Here is a 16,656-nt window from a genome sequence, read left to right on the forward strand (position 1 = left end):
GATTCTTCCATTCAACATCTTGTCTGTGGGGAGCTCAGCACGCTGCTGAGGGACAGTTGAAGATGAGGCAGACGAGACATAAGAGCATAATAATGGAAATAAATGAAGAACAAACTGAAATCCAACCAAGGGATTTGCTAAATTACAGGATTTATGAGAAAATCAAAAGCAGAGAAAGGAGCAATCCTGATGTTCTGTCAGAGCACACTAACATTCACTAAAGTACTAAACACAAAGTACAGCTGAGGCTGATGGGAGTGTCATAATATCATAACCAAAGCATTGGGCAAATTAAAAATCTGACCCGCTATAGATTTAAAGTCAGGGGATCACCAAAGTGATTACAATTCATCCTGAGAGGGACATGAATATCTGTACCAAATTTCATTGCAATCTATCCAATAGTTGCCGAGCCATTTCACTCTAAAATACAAAATGTCAACCTTGTGGTGGCGTTAGAGGAAAACTCAGGGGACTACAGTCATTACATTTCTCATCCTTTGGCAACCCCGAATGTGTGGACAAAATGTTATAACCAAAAATGTCAACAACACACTGACACTGAAGGAAATGTCAGGAGATCACCAAAGTCATTAGGATTCATCCTCTGGGGACCATGAATCTCTGGACACATTTCCATTGCAACCCATCCAATAGTTGTTGAGATGTTTCAGTCTGGAACAAAGCAGTGGACTAATAAGGCCTTTACACACCAGGGGAGTGACGGATAAACAACACGAAAATGTAAAATACTCACATGCAAATGTTATATGTCAGGGGCTTTTATTGTGAAAGGTAAGAACGGAAGGAGTGGATCTGGTCTGCGTCATAGATATACAGCTATGAATATGTAGATGTCGCATTGGCCTTTGGATCGTACGTCAACGTTGCCGCCATGTTGGGAAGGTCAGGACTGACCTGTAAACGCATACAAGTGAATGGGAGAGCTACAGTTTTTCTGGATAAAAAGTGCTATAACGTTTACATTTTCTAAACCAATTTCAATGAGTTGTTTTTATATTCAAGTGTTTATAATCTACATGGAGTATTGTAGGTTAGATTCCCACCACAAAAAAAACCTTTTGGTTAAGAAACTTTATGTTACTGCTTCCTGTTTATGGATCACCGCCCGGTGTTGAAATGGTATTACAAAGCCATACTCTCATAACCCATTTTCCTTTAAGAATTTTTCATATCATCAACATTAAAGTTAAAGTTACATCTTTATAAAACATTTGATTTCGTAAGTCATCAGATAAAAGGCTAGCTAGCGTTTGTTATTGTTAGGTAATCCTCAACCAAAGCTAATGTTAACTTATAGATCTTCATGTCTAACATAATAGTGTGTTTAAAACTTGAAATTGATATATTTATATGCGTCTAATATTGCAAAACAATAACGCTGATGTCATGTCTGGGTTTTGGAACAGTAATGTTAACTCTACCACCATGTAAGTAATTCAGTTCATGTAACGTTAAGCTTTGCCAACGTTGTTAGACATTATTGAGAGTCTAACAGCGATTATATCGACATTTTAAGTAACTGGGGACAAAACTTTCTTTTTCTACTCCTAATAGATCATAAATCCTTGAAAATAAATATGACTCATTGAAATCGGTTAAGAAATGTGAACGTTATAGTGCTTTTTATCCCGTTCACAGGCCAGTCCTGCCCTTCCCAATATGGTGGCTACGCCAGTGTATCGCAGCAACAGACTGTAGCGGCCAATGCAGTATCTACGTATTTACATCTATGGTCTGTGCTGCCTTTGTCGAGGTTGAAAGGAGTAATAAAGTTTGCCGTCCTGGTTCGGACTACGGAGCCTCTGTGTTGGTTTTTCATGAATATAGGCGCAGCTCAACTGGTTCTACACAACCTGATTCGTTAATGCCTTTATTCGCAGTGCAAAAGCTCAGAAAATGTACCTTCTTCAGAAAAAATTATGCTTTATCCGGCATTCGTAATATTTGCGTCCCCTGTGAAAGTACTCATGACAAAAACAACTGTTTGAAAAAAAATATTAACATGTGAATTAATCCCACAAAAAAGACGCAGCTGGTGTGTATCAGACTTTATACTAAAAATGCAGGGGAAGGACCTTAAAAAAAAAAAAAACGGGACCTAAAAACTAATCTGCAAAGGGATCACCCTCAAAACTACAAATGTACAAACGACCACCAATCTACACATTTGCAAAACATTCCTTTATTATAAATAAATCTCCTTTTTGTATAAAAACTGGCATGCTTCAACCATGGCATTTTACAGGTTCACAACCCAAGGCGACGACCCGGTTAGCCAAGACAGCGGGAGGAAACACACTCATCTCATTATGCAAGGGCGATCCATCAGACAACGGTGAGACAAGAATGAAAAAATCGTCACGACCACAAAAATACTTACAAGTAGAGAATAACAACAAACATGTTTGAGTCTCATAGATTTTCTCTGACATTTCTCTTTTTAAATATCTTTTAAAATGTAATCTGTTAAATCTCTTTCCCAGCCCCACGTTTGCCCTTTTAGATATAATGTCTACATGGTTTTGAGAGTTTTTTGTTTTTTTTGTTTCTTTTCATTTTTATGATTTTTTTTTTGTGTTGGTTTTAATAGTTACTCTGTCCACCACAGTGTCCTATGGCATGTCACTTTTTTTCATGTTGTCTCTTTTTTTTTTTTAAAACAGGTAAGTTCATGGTAGGACCAATGAGCTGTGAGCAGCGGGGAAGCAGGCACACTGACTGGCTGTTTATGTGGTCCCACCTCTCTGTGGTTTGATGCGGAACAATACAAAATGTCTCATGCTTGGATTCCATTGGGCGCTCGGTCTGTCCGCCGGTTCTTCGGCCAATCGGCAAAGAACGACGGCTCCTTCTTTCGCTTGGCACTGCCCCAAGACACCGCCCCCCCATCTCCTGTCCAATCCCTTTCTTCGTCCTCTGTGGTCCCTTCAAATGGCATGATTGCTGTAGCTGACATATGTCGTCTTAGTTGATGAAGCTGCGTGAATACGAAGTGGGTGGAAGATGGAAAGAAGATGATAGAAAGATGGGAAGTGAGGAAAAATGAGAAAAAAGAGTGAGAAGGGAAAGTGAAAATGAAAGAGAAGAGACAGATTGGAGGTATGGAAGGTGGGAAAAGGAAAAGAAGAAAGAGCAGTTGAGAGTAGATTTTGCTACAGATGGTCACGTAACAGTGTCACATCCACAGTCCACCTGAGTAGTTGGGGCTTTTTGTCAAACCCATTATGTCTTGTGTCCCCTCAAGCGTTCCATGGTAAATGTCAATGTTTTTGCAGCAACGTCAGGCCTCTAACTGCGCCATTGTTATACTCTGATGCTTTCACACAACCCTTTTATTATTTTTTTTTCTTCCTTTCACTTGTGTTTTGCCATCACACTGCTGGAATAATGAAAAAAAAAAAAGATACATATATCAAAGAAATACGTGTTCCTGCATGCAGACTTGAAAAATGCCTTAAAGCTTTTTGTTGATATTTTCTGAAGAGAACTCTTAAGCAAAATGTCAGGTTAAGTTGAGGTTGTATTTTCCACATCTACAAGTACACGAGAGTCAGCTAGCGTCCACGCAACGTAAATGTTGCCATTAGAAGGTGTACGCGAAGGCTCTGTGTGGACGTCCGTGAACCGGCAATTTGTAATGACTGTATGGTCTTGTCTGTGCGATCTACGGACAGTATAAACAGAACTACTACGCGTCCGTGGTGTCCGCAGTTGTCCTCGTACGCATCCGTGTGGGAGTTTATTTGAGGCTTTAAAGGTGCTAAATGTGAGATTGTGAGCATTACTTGCCTCTTGGCTCTCAACATGGCGGTGGCTGAGCTGGCGGCTAGTAGCTAATGATGCTAACAGTGTAAACAACGGCAACAGTGCTGACAGAGCTAACAGTGTTAACCAGGGGGTAAACCGGAGGGTTGGTGTTAGTGTTCCGCGACGGCGTTATCAGTTGTAACCGCCGTATGAGAGCAGTGCAGAGCGGTGGCTGTGAGCTAGCCAGTGGGGCACGCTCACATGCACGGATATGCACTAAAAGCCCCCGCGGTCGGCCCGGTATCAACAATGCAAGGAGAAACTAGGATTACATCACACAGAGTTAGAGTGACTTCATTCTCTGCTCAGGTAGATATTACTCCTCCATATTTTTACACGTCAAATAGTTGTTTGCTTCTATATTAGATATCATATAGAGCACCTTTAATATAGAAAAGTAAGTCCTAACTGCATTTTTAAACCAAATATATCCCAGTTAGACCTCTATGTGGCTTTTGATAGCAAAATCACCAAATCAGTGCTTATACCCTGACCACCACCCTGACATTAACTTGATGTCATTGTATTCCTGACTTCATCTATTTGGTTTACAAACCAAAAAAGTCAAAGAAATCAGAAAAGCAGAGAATCTTCTCCTCTATCCTTACATAGAAAATAGGTGTTTGAGGCTATATTAATGAGCATATAGAGCACCTTCAAATTTGCTTTCAGCTCATCACTGTTGTATAAACAAACTGTGACCACCTTGGACCATATGGAACTTATTAAATTGCAATTTCATTGTTTGTAAAGGGAATTGTGTGAGGAGATGACTAAGCAGTTTTAAGTATTGGCTAAATGAATGAACTGTGACCTGCTTCCTTCACTGATGCTAATAAAGTGCTGACGGGAAAACACAGTTTGCCTTCACAGGTCTGAAGCTTGTTATACACCTGCATGCCGTATTCACACGTTGCACACAAACACATGCAGAGCAAGGCTGAGACATACATGTGTTGATGTGATTACAGACGGAGACACACACAACTACTGAGAGAAACACACACACACACACACCAAAGGGCACACAAATCCACTTCCGCCAGATTGATAGAGCCACATACAAGAAAACGCGTGCACGCATACACACTACCAGCTAATCATGCATGAGCATTGAGGCACACATGCACGTTCACATGCGCTCCTGTCATTTCATCCGCGGACTGCTGACACAGGAGAACCGGCTCAACACAAACAAAAGCTTGGAAGTGAATGTAACAATGCGTCATGTCGCAGCTCGGAGAAGACACACCATGCTATTTAAAAACTGTCACTGCTGCAGCTGTTTTGTCATGCAAAAAATGCCAGGCGTGAAATTAATTTTCAAATTGAAATTAGACTTTTAGTTGATTAAAGCAAAACAAAAAGCATGCAAACTGCATATACAGAGCACACATGTACACATATGTTTCTTTGTTTGTATGGTGCTACTCCATTATGACATGCAATTAAAGTGAAAATATGTATTACCCACTTGCTGGTAGGATGAGACCTCTCTATATGTATGTGTATTGTTTTGCATGTATGCGTTAGCCTTGATCTCTCCATGTGTATTTAAGCTTTATATGGGTTTGTGTACTAAAAATGGGCCTGATGATATAGTTTATTATATGTATAGTTAAAAAAAGCTGGTGTTCTCTTACTCACTGTTGGTCTCCATGCTCTCGCACAGCTCAGTCTTCACCTCTCCGTTGGGCCGGTCACCTCCCTTCTGGCTCAGTTTCCCCGACATGGTGGCAGCTGTCACAATCGCCTGTATCATCATGCATTCATATTCAGAAGTCTATTCATTGGAAATGACTATCTGGGAGGTACAAGGGCTGGTTTCCCTCTTTAGTTTAAAGCTAAAGTTCGTAATTTTGAGCTAATATGACAAAAAAAGTAATTTTTCCCTCCCGTGCTTCTAATGGCATTTGCAAGATTTCACAGCGCCGAAGGAAAACAACCAATTAGAGCCGAGGAGTCTCTACAGCAGCTGTCAATCCCTGCTCGGGAAAGTCGCGAAACTCGCGAACTCCGATGAAACGGTCAAACTAGGCAGCGCTGATCAAATGTGAATCAATATTCTGTTACTGTAATGCCTATTTCTTACCTCAAATGTTTTCAGAAACATATTTTAGTGTACTGTTTAGCTTTAAAATGGTTGGTTTTGTCTCGACTGTTTTCAACATGGCGGTCGGGTCGCAAACTTCCTCATTTTACAGCTTGATTCATATTTGGTCAATGCTGCCTAGTTTGACAGTTTGATCGGAGTTTGTGAATTTCGCGCAGTGATTGACGGCTGCGTTAGAGACTGCTCGGCTCCAGCTCGGCTCTGATTGGTTGTTTTTGTTTGGCTGCGGTAGAAACTTGCCATTAAAAGCACAAGGGGGGAGGCAGAAGAACAACAACACAGATTATCTGTCTCATGCACTGCTGTCAGGATATCGTGCAAGTTTTATAAAAATACCTTTTTATCATGTTTGCTCAAAGTTTCCAACTGCAGCTTTAATGTAAATCCACATAGTGTATCGTTAAATGTATTATCCTCACTTAATCAGTGTAAATCATATCCAACATCATTCAAAATATAAAATAAAACCAGTTAAGATATGGAAAATATAATATATTATAATATATAACATATAGGACTTGATATAAGTATTTTCACTGCACCTCACCTTGAAGCTGCGTTTTCGTTTGGGTATGTTCTGCTCGGGGTGGAAGAGGATGATGTAGACCTTGGGCATGTAGAGCATCCCCAGAGACACAGAGGCAGACAGGCTTAGAGAGATGGTCAGGGTGGTGGTCTGGATGTACATCTAGGAGGAGAGAGGGACACAGAGAGAGAGAGAGAGAGAGAGAGAGAGAGAGAGAGAGAGAGAGTCATTTATCACATTTCAAGTTGTCAGAGATAGTCTGTGGTAACTACAGAATATGTCTGGTGAGGAAAAAGAGGAGAAGGACAGATGGGAAGAGGGGGAAGACGGGAGGTAAAGGACGGTCTAACAAGAGCAAAATTAGCAGAACATTTGCGTGGTGACAGCCACGGTGACACACAGGCAGGTAGATCAAATGGTATATGAAATGATGGCACCAGTGAAGTTGCTTAATTGCCCGTATGCGTGCTGCGGAGCTTGTCTCTTCATCTAAGAAAGTGAAATGATTCTTTGCTCTGTTTTTTGGCAGGCTGAGACACCAGATGGGTGTGGTTTAAAGCGTTTAAGTAAGTCGATAGTGACGGAAATGGAGGCAGAAACTGAAGGGTATAGTCAGTGGACTGAAGGACAGATTTGATGACACGTACTATAGGCAGAAATAGTTACATACACCAGTTTAAATTGGACTGTGGCCACATCCGATTCTGCCGAGTATGTTGGAGGGCAGTTATAATGAAACAAGACGACAGTCAAGCAGACTGCAGAGGACTGAGCGCTAGTCCTCGGGTCCTTAGTGAGTTTCAGAGAGCAGTCTGGAGGAGGAGAGACCTGACACAGCTGACAAGCTCTCAAGACGTGGCGCTTATCGGGCGAGCTCTGTCTGCGGTATATATAAGGAGACAGATAGAGGAGGGAGGGGTGAGATGGATGGATTTAAGGGAAAGAATAGTAAAAAAAAATGGAAGGACGAAGCCAAGGAGGGTAAAGTAAAAGAGAGGCATAGACAGAGAGAAGGAAGGGAGGGAAGTTATAGGGTGGGACAAGATTAAAGTGACTCGTGGAGACAAAGATCAAGTGAGAACGAGAGAGAGAGAAGAGCTATACGTTGTCAAAAAGTGCTGGTAACTACAGCCTGACAGGAGGGAGAATGTAGAAGAGAGAGAAAGTAAAGCTGCACTGTTAACTCTGCTGCCGCTGCACAACCTGAACATCACAGTAGTGGTGCAGTTTTGATCCACAGTTCTTGGCTTCATTTTCATTCATGAACAAGAACAGTTTCTGTGCAATGGGCTGGGCGATACAGCCAAAATATTCTATCATAATATCTTAATTTAATTTCTCAATAACGATATATATATCACAATATAGCATGTTTTCTGGTAATTCGATAAATAACAAAGTCTATATGAAATAAACACATGGTAAAGCCTATTTTTGTATACTCCTGTGTGAATTAAATACTTGACAGATGAAAAGTACTACTAGTATTTTCTCATTTTAAGAACTTAAGTGCAGTTTAAGGTAAAATTATACAGAAAAAATAAATAAATATTTGCCTAGTGTATATCGCGATAGAAATGATATAGAACCATATACTATATGATAAACATTTTTATATTGTTTTGACGATGAAAATTGAATGAAAATGGGTGCTTCACATTAGTCTTGTTCAACAAATGAATCTCAATAAAAAGCTACCTAACAATAACATGAATCATGTATCAATAAAAGACATGCATATGGTACTTACATATGCATATTTTATACATATACATTAAATACAAACAGAATACTTGCAACTATGAAAGCACGAGGTGCTAGTATTCCTGGGGAACTAAATAATACAGAAACCAAGACACAGCGGGTGAAGTTGGGACAAAAGTGTCAGTCAGGGTGTGTTGAATTTTCATTTTTCCAATTTGGTAATTTAATTCAGAAATCATTGTAGGCTGTAACTGGAGTAAATATGCCTCTAGAATATGTTTCATTTTGAGAACACATTAGGCCATTTGGGAAAAATTGGAATTGAGTATAACAAAAAAAGAGGATATGACCTCAGCTCAGTATTCTCAATCAGAAGAAACAGCCATGAGCTGCCCTGCTATGATTGTGTTTAACCAGGCTATTATGTTCTCCAAATGAAGTAAGAGATACTTGAAAATGATGTCCGCAGTGACACATCTTTTACTAAAAGGTGTCTAATTGCTCAACAAAACCCGACCAGACCCCTTAACTCTGACCTCAACAAAAGAGCTCATTGGCAAATGGGATTTAAGCATTCAACAAAAGTACAATAAACACAATCAAGTGTTTTAAATAGACGGAAATACCTGAATTCTATACTTATGAGGACTTCATGCATTCCCAGGCCTCTAAAGCTGACCATCAACATTCGATGTCCATATCCTTAACCTGATGACTAAACCCAGGTCTAAAGCCCGGTTTCCACACAGTTTTGTTTTGTGTCTGTAAATCCATTTATTATACGGATTACACCCCCTAGTGTTCAACGCAAAGAAATATATCTCTTTACGGATGGATAGAAACACCACCCCAAGATATGGGAGAGAAGTTACTGCATAGATATAAAACTGTGTTTTTATATCTATGAGTTGTCTGTTTTCCGCCGTTCAATCTAGACAAGTCACATTTATACATTTTTTCGAAGTGAAAAGTCCGACAGCATATTTAGCTAACATTGGTAGCATGCTAGCTGTGCAACATATACAGTGCATATAGTGGTCCAAACATCTTTTAACGAAATAGTTCACAGAACTGCTAAATATGCCGTCAAACTTTTCATTCAGAAAAAAAATAGAGCTATATCAATCAGTTTATTAAGTCACTGATTCCAAAAGAGTGTGATGTGATGTTTAACTGGCGTCCGGTAGTTGCTTTCACACCGAAATGGCGGAAGCGTAGCCTTGCTGCTGGGCGCTGATGTTGCAATAGAAGGAGCAATTGACTTCCTCTTCTCGGAACTCTGGTGTTTTTTTGACAACAGCCACTACCGTCATTTTGGACTGAAAACACTTATTATATTTTATTGTTCAACACAGGCCATTTCGGTAGAATATGACAATAGAATAGAAATAATTTTATTATACTTTTGTACCGCACTTTTTAAGCAGACGCTTTCAGTCCAAACTGGGGGAAGAGTAGCTTTGCTGCTGGGCGTTGATGTTGCAATAGAACGAACAATTGACTTTCACTTCTTGACAATATATGTTCTTTGTATACGGTCTGTCTGTAATCTGCCGCAAAAGTTTTTTTTCAATTTTTTCAACATACTTGAGGCAAATAACGGATTGAATAAAACGGAAGGAGGAGTTTCGCAAACACATCGGCGATCATTTCGGTTCCCATAGGAACCTGGCACCCGATACTGTTCAAGACAAAACGAGGCCTTAACCTTCAAACAGGCTTTTGAAAAAGCCCAAATTCCATCACTTTCCAAAAAATACCCTCATTCTCAAGGTCTCAGACTCAAATTGGTCCTCACAAATATGGAGGAAGAGGAACACACACACACATGCCTGAAGGTGTGTTGATAACATTGACAGTAGCCAAAGGGAAAGGCGAGTGCACCGCCAGTAAACAGGAGGCAAACTGACACACAGATACATAAATAAGTAAATGGGTGTGTTTTCATTTAAACTAAACAGTATACAGACCAACCTGAATTCACATAAACAGTATGCAAAAGCTTTACATAGAAATTATCCACCCAATAACAATTCGCTGGATGGCTTTCCTATAGTAGCATCACAGAGTGGGTTGACCGGGGGTAAAGAGCTCTGATAGCAGTTTACACTCCACTGCTGACTTCACCTCAAACACACAAACATGCACACGAAACCAACGCACGAACACGGGACTGGATTCTGCAGTTGTTTGAGACGGATCGCCAATTAAGAAAGAGAAAAGGAAAGATCATGAAAGAGAGAGAGAGAGAGAGAGAGAGGTGCAAGAAACAATCTGTGGATTCATTCATACTTCGCCATGTTGTTTCTTTTCCACATTTCCTGCCAACAAATTGCACTCAATTGAATCGTACAGATACAGGGATGTGTGAGTGGCTGTATCAGAGAGGAACAGATGGAGAGCGTTTTCAGTAGGGGAGAGATGAGAATGAAACTGAGATAGAGGAGAAAAAAAAAAGGATTGAAAGAGAGTCAATGAAGAAAAGAGTGAAAATGGAATAACCAACAGAAAAAAAGGGGCAGAATAACAGTGAAAATGACAGGAAAAGAGATTCCCTTAAGCAGTGAACTTGCTCTTATCGAAACGGCAGCGAGGCTGCTGATAGCCGCTTCCATTACATCTAGCCTTTGGTCCAATGTTGTTGCTTCCAGCTGTTATTTACACAAAGACACACACACATGCACCGAACACTGAAACTGTCCCTCCACTACCTTGCTGTCCACGGCTGATATCGTGCATCGGAAGAGCGTTTCTATTATCCCAAAAAGTCGCACACAGAAAGTCGACGATTAGCTACGGATGGCCGCGTACAATGTGTTCCCTTAAGGTTTAAAACATTTACAGATGGAGAATCTCTGGTCCGTGATAGGAAGAGATTCAGGAAGAGGAACAGAGTGATGCCTGATGTGCTTTTAACACCTGAGGGATACAAAAAAAAGATAGGATAAAGAGGATCAAGGGGAAAAAATAGAAATGTACTCTAGATTCTGTGGACAAATACTTGGCTTACTTTTAGTCCCAAGGTTAAAGAAAGTGATGCTTTTTTAGCTGAATTGTTGGTCAGTGTCAGTGAGTAGCAGTGCTGTGCTGATAATGCACTGCAATGTGTTTTTATTGTCCTCTCCGGGGTTCTCATTTCATTTTGGGTTGATGAGAAAACTGCTCAGCTAAGGATTTTCGTCTATTGGACACCTTGTTATTTTTCAATTAGTGTGTAAAGGATAGGTCCACCCCAGACTTTAATACAATGTTGATTACCATCATGTATAACCGCCGATAGCGCACTGATAGCTGCATTATTTTTCCAGGAAGCCTTATCTCTTATTGAACATATTTGCAAAAGTTTTATTCTCAGCGTACTGTATCACTATGATCAAAGAAAAGATTGTTGGTCCCCTCAGACCCAGTAGGCCACACACACACAGATGAATCTCCAAGGTGAAAAATGGTGCTTGTGAAAGCTTTTAATCTGGATCTCGATTGAGCCACAGCACATAAAGCATAGCGGAAGCCACTTTGATGATCCCACACAACTCAAGACAGATGTGGCTGTTTTGGTCGGTTGCCAGGGCAGATGAGGAGAAGATGCGTTCAGGTGTCAGCGAGGTGCAAACTTCTTCAGTCATCCCATTTGTTGTAACTCTTTGACGGTTCAATTCATCATCACCTCTGAGCTACTGAATGCCCAAACCAGTAACACATTTAGACTGATACGCTATGATAAGTTTCCCCCAAAACAATCATAACTTATGCTATTGTTTGACACTAAATCTAGGACAATTGAGACAGAACAATATGAGCAGGCAGTTTCAAACTTACATCCTGTTTTTTTGAGAGGTCAGTTTTGTAGATGCAGCAACACGGAGAAAGCAGGACTTATAGGCCTGAAGTCAATAAATGTTTCGTAAAGGCAGTATGAGCAACATCCATAGACTGTATAACAGAAGTGGACACAGTCATCGTGTCGTCACCCATTGGTTTGCCATTTTGATGCCTCGAGTTCGGCATTTTGGCTGTCGCCATCTTGTTTTTTTTGCAACCTAAACTGACACGAGCAACCGAATGCTGAATAAGATATTTTAAGGTGACCAAAATGTTACAATTAAAGCTGCAGTGGGTAGAAATGGAGCAAAGATTATTTCAAAAGTTATTTTTATAACACGGTCACTATATCCTGACAGTAGTGTATGAGACAGGTAATCTGAAAAAAATCATGTGCCTCTGTGTCCTCCGGTGCTCCTAATGGCATCTGCAAGCTTCACAGACCGAAAGAAAAAAAAAACAATCAGAGCCGAGCTGGAACCTGACGTCTCTGAGCAGCTGTCAATCATTCACAAACTCCAATCAAACTAGGCAGCGATGATCAAATATGAATCAATATTCTGTTACTGTAGTGCCCATTTCTCGCCTCAAATATTTTCAGAAACATCTTGTAGTGTACTGTTTAGCTGTAAAATGAGAATGTTTGTGACCCCGCAGCCATGTTGAGATCAGTTTAGGAAATACCAAGCACCGCCCACCAGCCGGAGAACAGCCAATAGGAACGCTCAATAGGAACGCTCTCTCTCTGAAATGACCTGTGATTGACCAAAGTCTCCCGTCACGGGCTAGATTTTTTAAAGCCTGAAAACAGAGCCATGAGGAGGTGCAGAAGTCTAGTTTTCTCTCAGAACACTTGAATTACAATATGCTGAAAGGTTATTATGGAATTTTTGCCCAATGATGCCAAAAACATTCTGCCTACTGCAAGTTTAACTATCATGAACTGAAAACACACTGCGAAGGGTTGTAAGACGAAAACACGGACAACACCCAGACTGGACAATGCCGTGGTTACGACCTGTCAATCACAAGGTAGCCACGCCCTAAAGCATACCCTGCTTTATGGTCTATCTGACCCTAAATGGGACCATAATTTACTAAATGAACATCACGCTGTATTGAAGAAGACTAGACACTAGCGATTGAGACCATAAACTCATGTTTACAATGTTTACTGAGGTAATAAATCAAGTGAGAAGTAGGCTCATTTTCTCATAGACTTCTATACAATCAAGACTTCTTTTTGCAACTGGAGGAGTCGCTCCCTGCTGGCTATTAGAAATAATGCAAGTTTAAGGCACTTCCTTCACTTATCAGACCCAGAGGTTGCCCACTGGCAGCGTCTGTTCTGGCAGTGAACATCACCATTTAATTTAAGTGGTTAATACTGAATAGCTGTGAAAGAATGTAATTCCCGGGAGACACGGCTGATCTTCAGAGACAGGCAGCTTGATAGTTAAGTGTACAGAGAGCGGTCCTCTCTTCAAGGCAGATAACTGAGGCATGACAGCAAACGTTGAAGGCTATTCTGGGGCTGGCTTGGCTGTACTACAAATGACACTGTGAAACAGAAAGTACAGCTTATGAACACTACATCAGAAGCCAATTAACTAAATTAGGCCCATTTTCTGCAGACACTGCAATTTCCACTCGCTGAGGGGAGAGACGGATGACACGTACACATTAAGTTAAAGACCTAAAACATATGTTGTAGAAATGGGAGAATGGCATTGTCATGGATGTTTTTTCTCATCTCCAAATGCAAGAGTGCTATATACCTTTAACCAACGCTACTTAGCTTTCAGAGCATCTGTAGTCGGAGCCAAAAAAAAGTAATTTAATCACTGCTTTTGAAACCACGTTGTAGGGAATGTATTGGTCAAAATTGCTCTTGAAGCAGTCTGAATAGTTGCTTGTGCACGCAGAGACAAGCGTGTCCTCACACCAATATCAGATTAGGCATGGGTTATAAGGACAGAAACACACACACACACACACACCCCGGCCTCTCATGCTTGATGAACCAAGGCACAGAAAAAGTCATTACACTGCGTCTCTGATTATTTGCAATTCCTTTTATATGTAGCACAGAGCAAGAAAAAGGGGTGGTGAAATCAAAGAGCTCTGGACAGCAACTTGGCTCACAGCAGAGAAAGGAACAAATAGAAAGATACAGAAAGAGAGACACAGATGGTGTGAATATGAAAGACATTACTGGTTAAGTGGGAGAGAGAATAAACAAGAGTAAGCAAGAAAGGAAGCAGGCAAATACAGAACAAGAGAAAACAGGTTCGGGAGAACAATCATTGGTTGACAAGAAGTGGAAATTGACAAGAGAAAAAGAAAAGGAGCTAAAGACAAAGTAATGACAAAAGAGTGACTGAACTGAGGAACAAAGTCCTGCAGCACTTATTGCCATGTTGTTTGTGATACAATGGAACGTTTTCCCACAGGACTCTTAACACGGGAACTCACGCATGTTCAAATTAACACGCTGCCACAAACTTCACTGTGTTCAATCCGGCGACCAGGTTGTTGATGTGTGTTGCCAAGTGGCTGAGTAATTGCTTGTTTTCACGTATTGATGTTCACAGTGTGGCATTTGTGATGACATTTTTGAAGCATAATCACCTGTAGAAGTATTTAATTGTTAGTTGATAAGAGTGTTGATGTATTACAGTCACTAGGAATCTCTTTGAAACCTTCTTTCAGATACATCCCTTAATCTGATGCCCCCCTGAATAATCAGGGACAGGTCCTATAGTGAAGAGAAAGACACTGGTAAAATTATATTTTTACAAATTAAGATTGATTCGAAGAAAGCTTAAAGTGTGGGTCCATTATTATTATGATTTTTATATTATTATTTTCTTTTTTATAGCGTCAAAGTGTTATTTTCCCAAGCCCTTCTAAAAACTCTTTCCCACGTGACCTGATGTAGGTTTCTGGATGATGACGCTGCTACATATACAGTATATATATACATCCTTATAGATGGCGGTCGGCATGCTCCCAGTTTGGAGAAGTAGGATGCTAATTTTGAAAAATGTTCTTAACCAATAACCAACCCTCGCTAAGCGATTATTAACCGTTAACCGACAAGATTAGTGCGTCTCATGCAACGGTGCGCCAGCTGCAGTGTATGAGCACAACAGACAACCGAGTCCCCAGTTCACCGTCAGGAGAGTTACTGTAGCAGCCACGGTGCTGCGTTCACTGTCTCCAGTTCACCGTCCGAGAGCGTTAGCAGCCCAGTAAAAGTCTCCACCACACATTTAGTTTAGTTTAGTTTAGCACGGAAGCTAAGCAATGTGCTGCTGTGGATCTGGAAGTCACACAACAACACAAACAAACTAACCGATCACTGCAGCGGTAGACAAGCAACTTATGTGTTCTGCGAGATAAAATTATTGTTAAATGTAGTCTGGTGGCTCTGAAAACAGCAATATAACGACTTCAGTTCCCTGTTAGAATGGGCTGTCTGATGGCGAGATAAAGCTGTGAAAATATTCTGAATATAGCGTACACTTAAACTGATATTGATTTTTTTGGGTGGCTAAAATATGTTTTTATGCTGTTCCCGTCTACAGCCGCTTTACCTCGCCGTCAGACAGCCCTTTCTGACGGGGAAGAGAATCCCGCTGTCTTCAAAGCCACCAGACTACATTCACAAAAACAGCAATTTTACCTTGCAGAATGCGGTAGCATACATACAACTTCACTTCAAAAAAATTCCAAACTAACCCTTTCAGTTATTTCCAAACTTAGCACAACTAACTTTGCTATCCGCCCTTCACTTGGACACTGAATAGCTGTGCATTCGCATTAAGCTGAACTGAAGTTCAACTCTGCTGTCGGGGCGTCACTGAGATCTCTCGCCAGACGTCACTCCGCTCTCCTTTTGTCTCCCAGCTCTCATTTGCAATAAATGACTGCTGGCTGCTTTGTTTCATGTCCCGAGTCAGTGAAGGGTCAGAGAATAAGATTGGGAATAAAAAAAAAATATAGCGGTGAAGAAAGCATTATGCCTGACATCTTTCATTCCTAAAGACGTATTGTGTCGCTCCATCCTTTCTTTGTCTTCCCCTCATCTCTGCCCTGCACTCAAAACTATCTTGTCTGTCCTCACCCCTCTGTTTCAATATCCTTCTTTATATCTGCTTTTTATTCTTGAAACTCTTTCTGATTTTATCTTTTTGACTTTCCAACTTTCTTTCTCTGTTTGTCTACTATACCCCCCATTATTCTTTGCTTTCTCTCCATCTCAGCCAGCTCATTTAACATGCTACCTACTGTCTGTGCTTGTTGATAATGAGTTTAGGTGTCCTTGATTGGTGCCTGTCCTAACCGAACCTTCAAACAAGCAAAGTCACTTTACAGGCAGCCTGAGGGTCCTAAACTAACTTCACACTGCCATTTAGTGTAAAAGCCTCTCGTTTGTGTGTGTTTGTGTCTCTGTGTGTCTAACTGGCACCTCCTGTTTCTGTCCACTAACACCATGGGACCACTCATCATTTTAATCACCTGAGCCATGGGAGGGTGAAGAGATTTTATTTTTATTTATTTATTTATTTGAAAAATGGGAGCATGACCAAACCAGTTCTTACCGCTTCTGATCGCAAAGGCTTATATTATGCTTTTTTCTGATTTTCAGAAATTG

At 40.7% G+C, this 16,656-nt stretch overlaps 1 protein-coding gene across 7 annotated transcripts in view; it reads right to left on the reverse strand.

Moving 5' to 3' along the window:
• grm8a (glutamate receptor, metabotropic 8a) overlaps window positions 1-16,656 on the reverse strand; it is a 491,719-nt gene that overhangs the window by 194,639 nt on the left and 280,424 nt on the right. For 2 of the 7 annotated variants that reach the window (XM_074625214.1, XM_074625217.1), the window contains 2 exons: window positions 6,492-6,632; window positions 5,475-5,584 (listed from right to left, as the gene is read on the reverse strand). In XM_074625214.1, the coding sequence (XP_074481315.1) occupies window positions 5,475-5,584; window positions 6,492-6,632 (251 nt within the window). Of the gene's footprint in view, window positions 1-2,184; window positions 3,002-5,474; window positions 5,585-6,491; window positions 6,633-16,656 lie in introns of those variants that run through there. The other 5 variants (XR_012592622.1, XR_012592621.1, XM_074625215.1 and 2 more) reach the window with 5 other exon arrangements.

The sequence above is a fragment of the Sebastes fasciatus genome, chromosome 23, assembly GCF_043250625.1.
Source record: "Sebastes fasciatus isolate fSebFas1 chromosome 23, fSebFas1.pri, whole genome shotgun sequence".
In the NCBI taxonomy this organism is placed as follows: Eukaryota; Metazoa; Chordata; class Actinopteri; order Perciformes; family Sebastidae; genus Sebastes; species Sebastes fasciatus.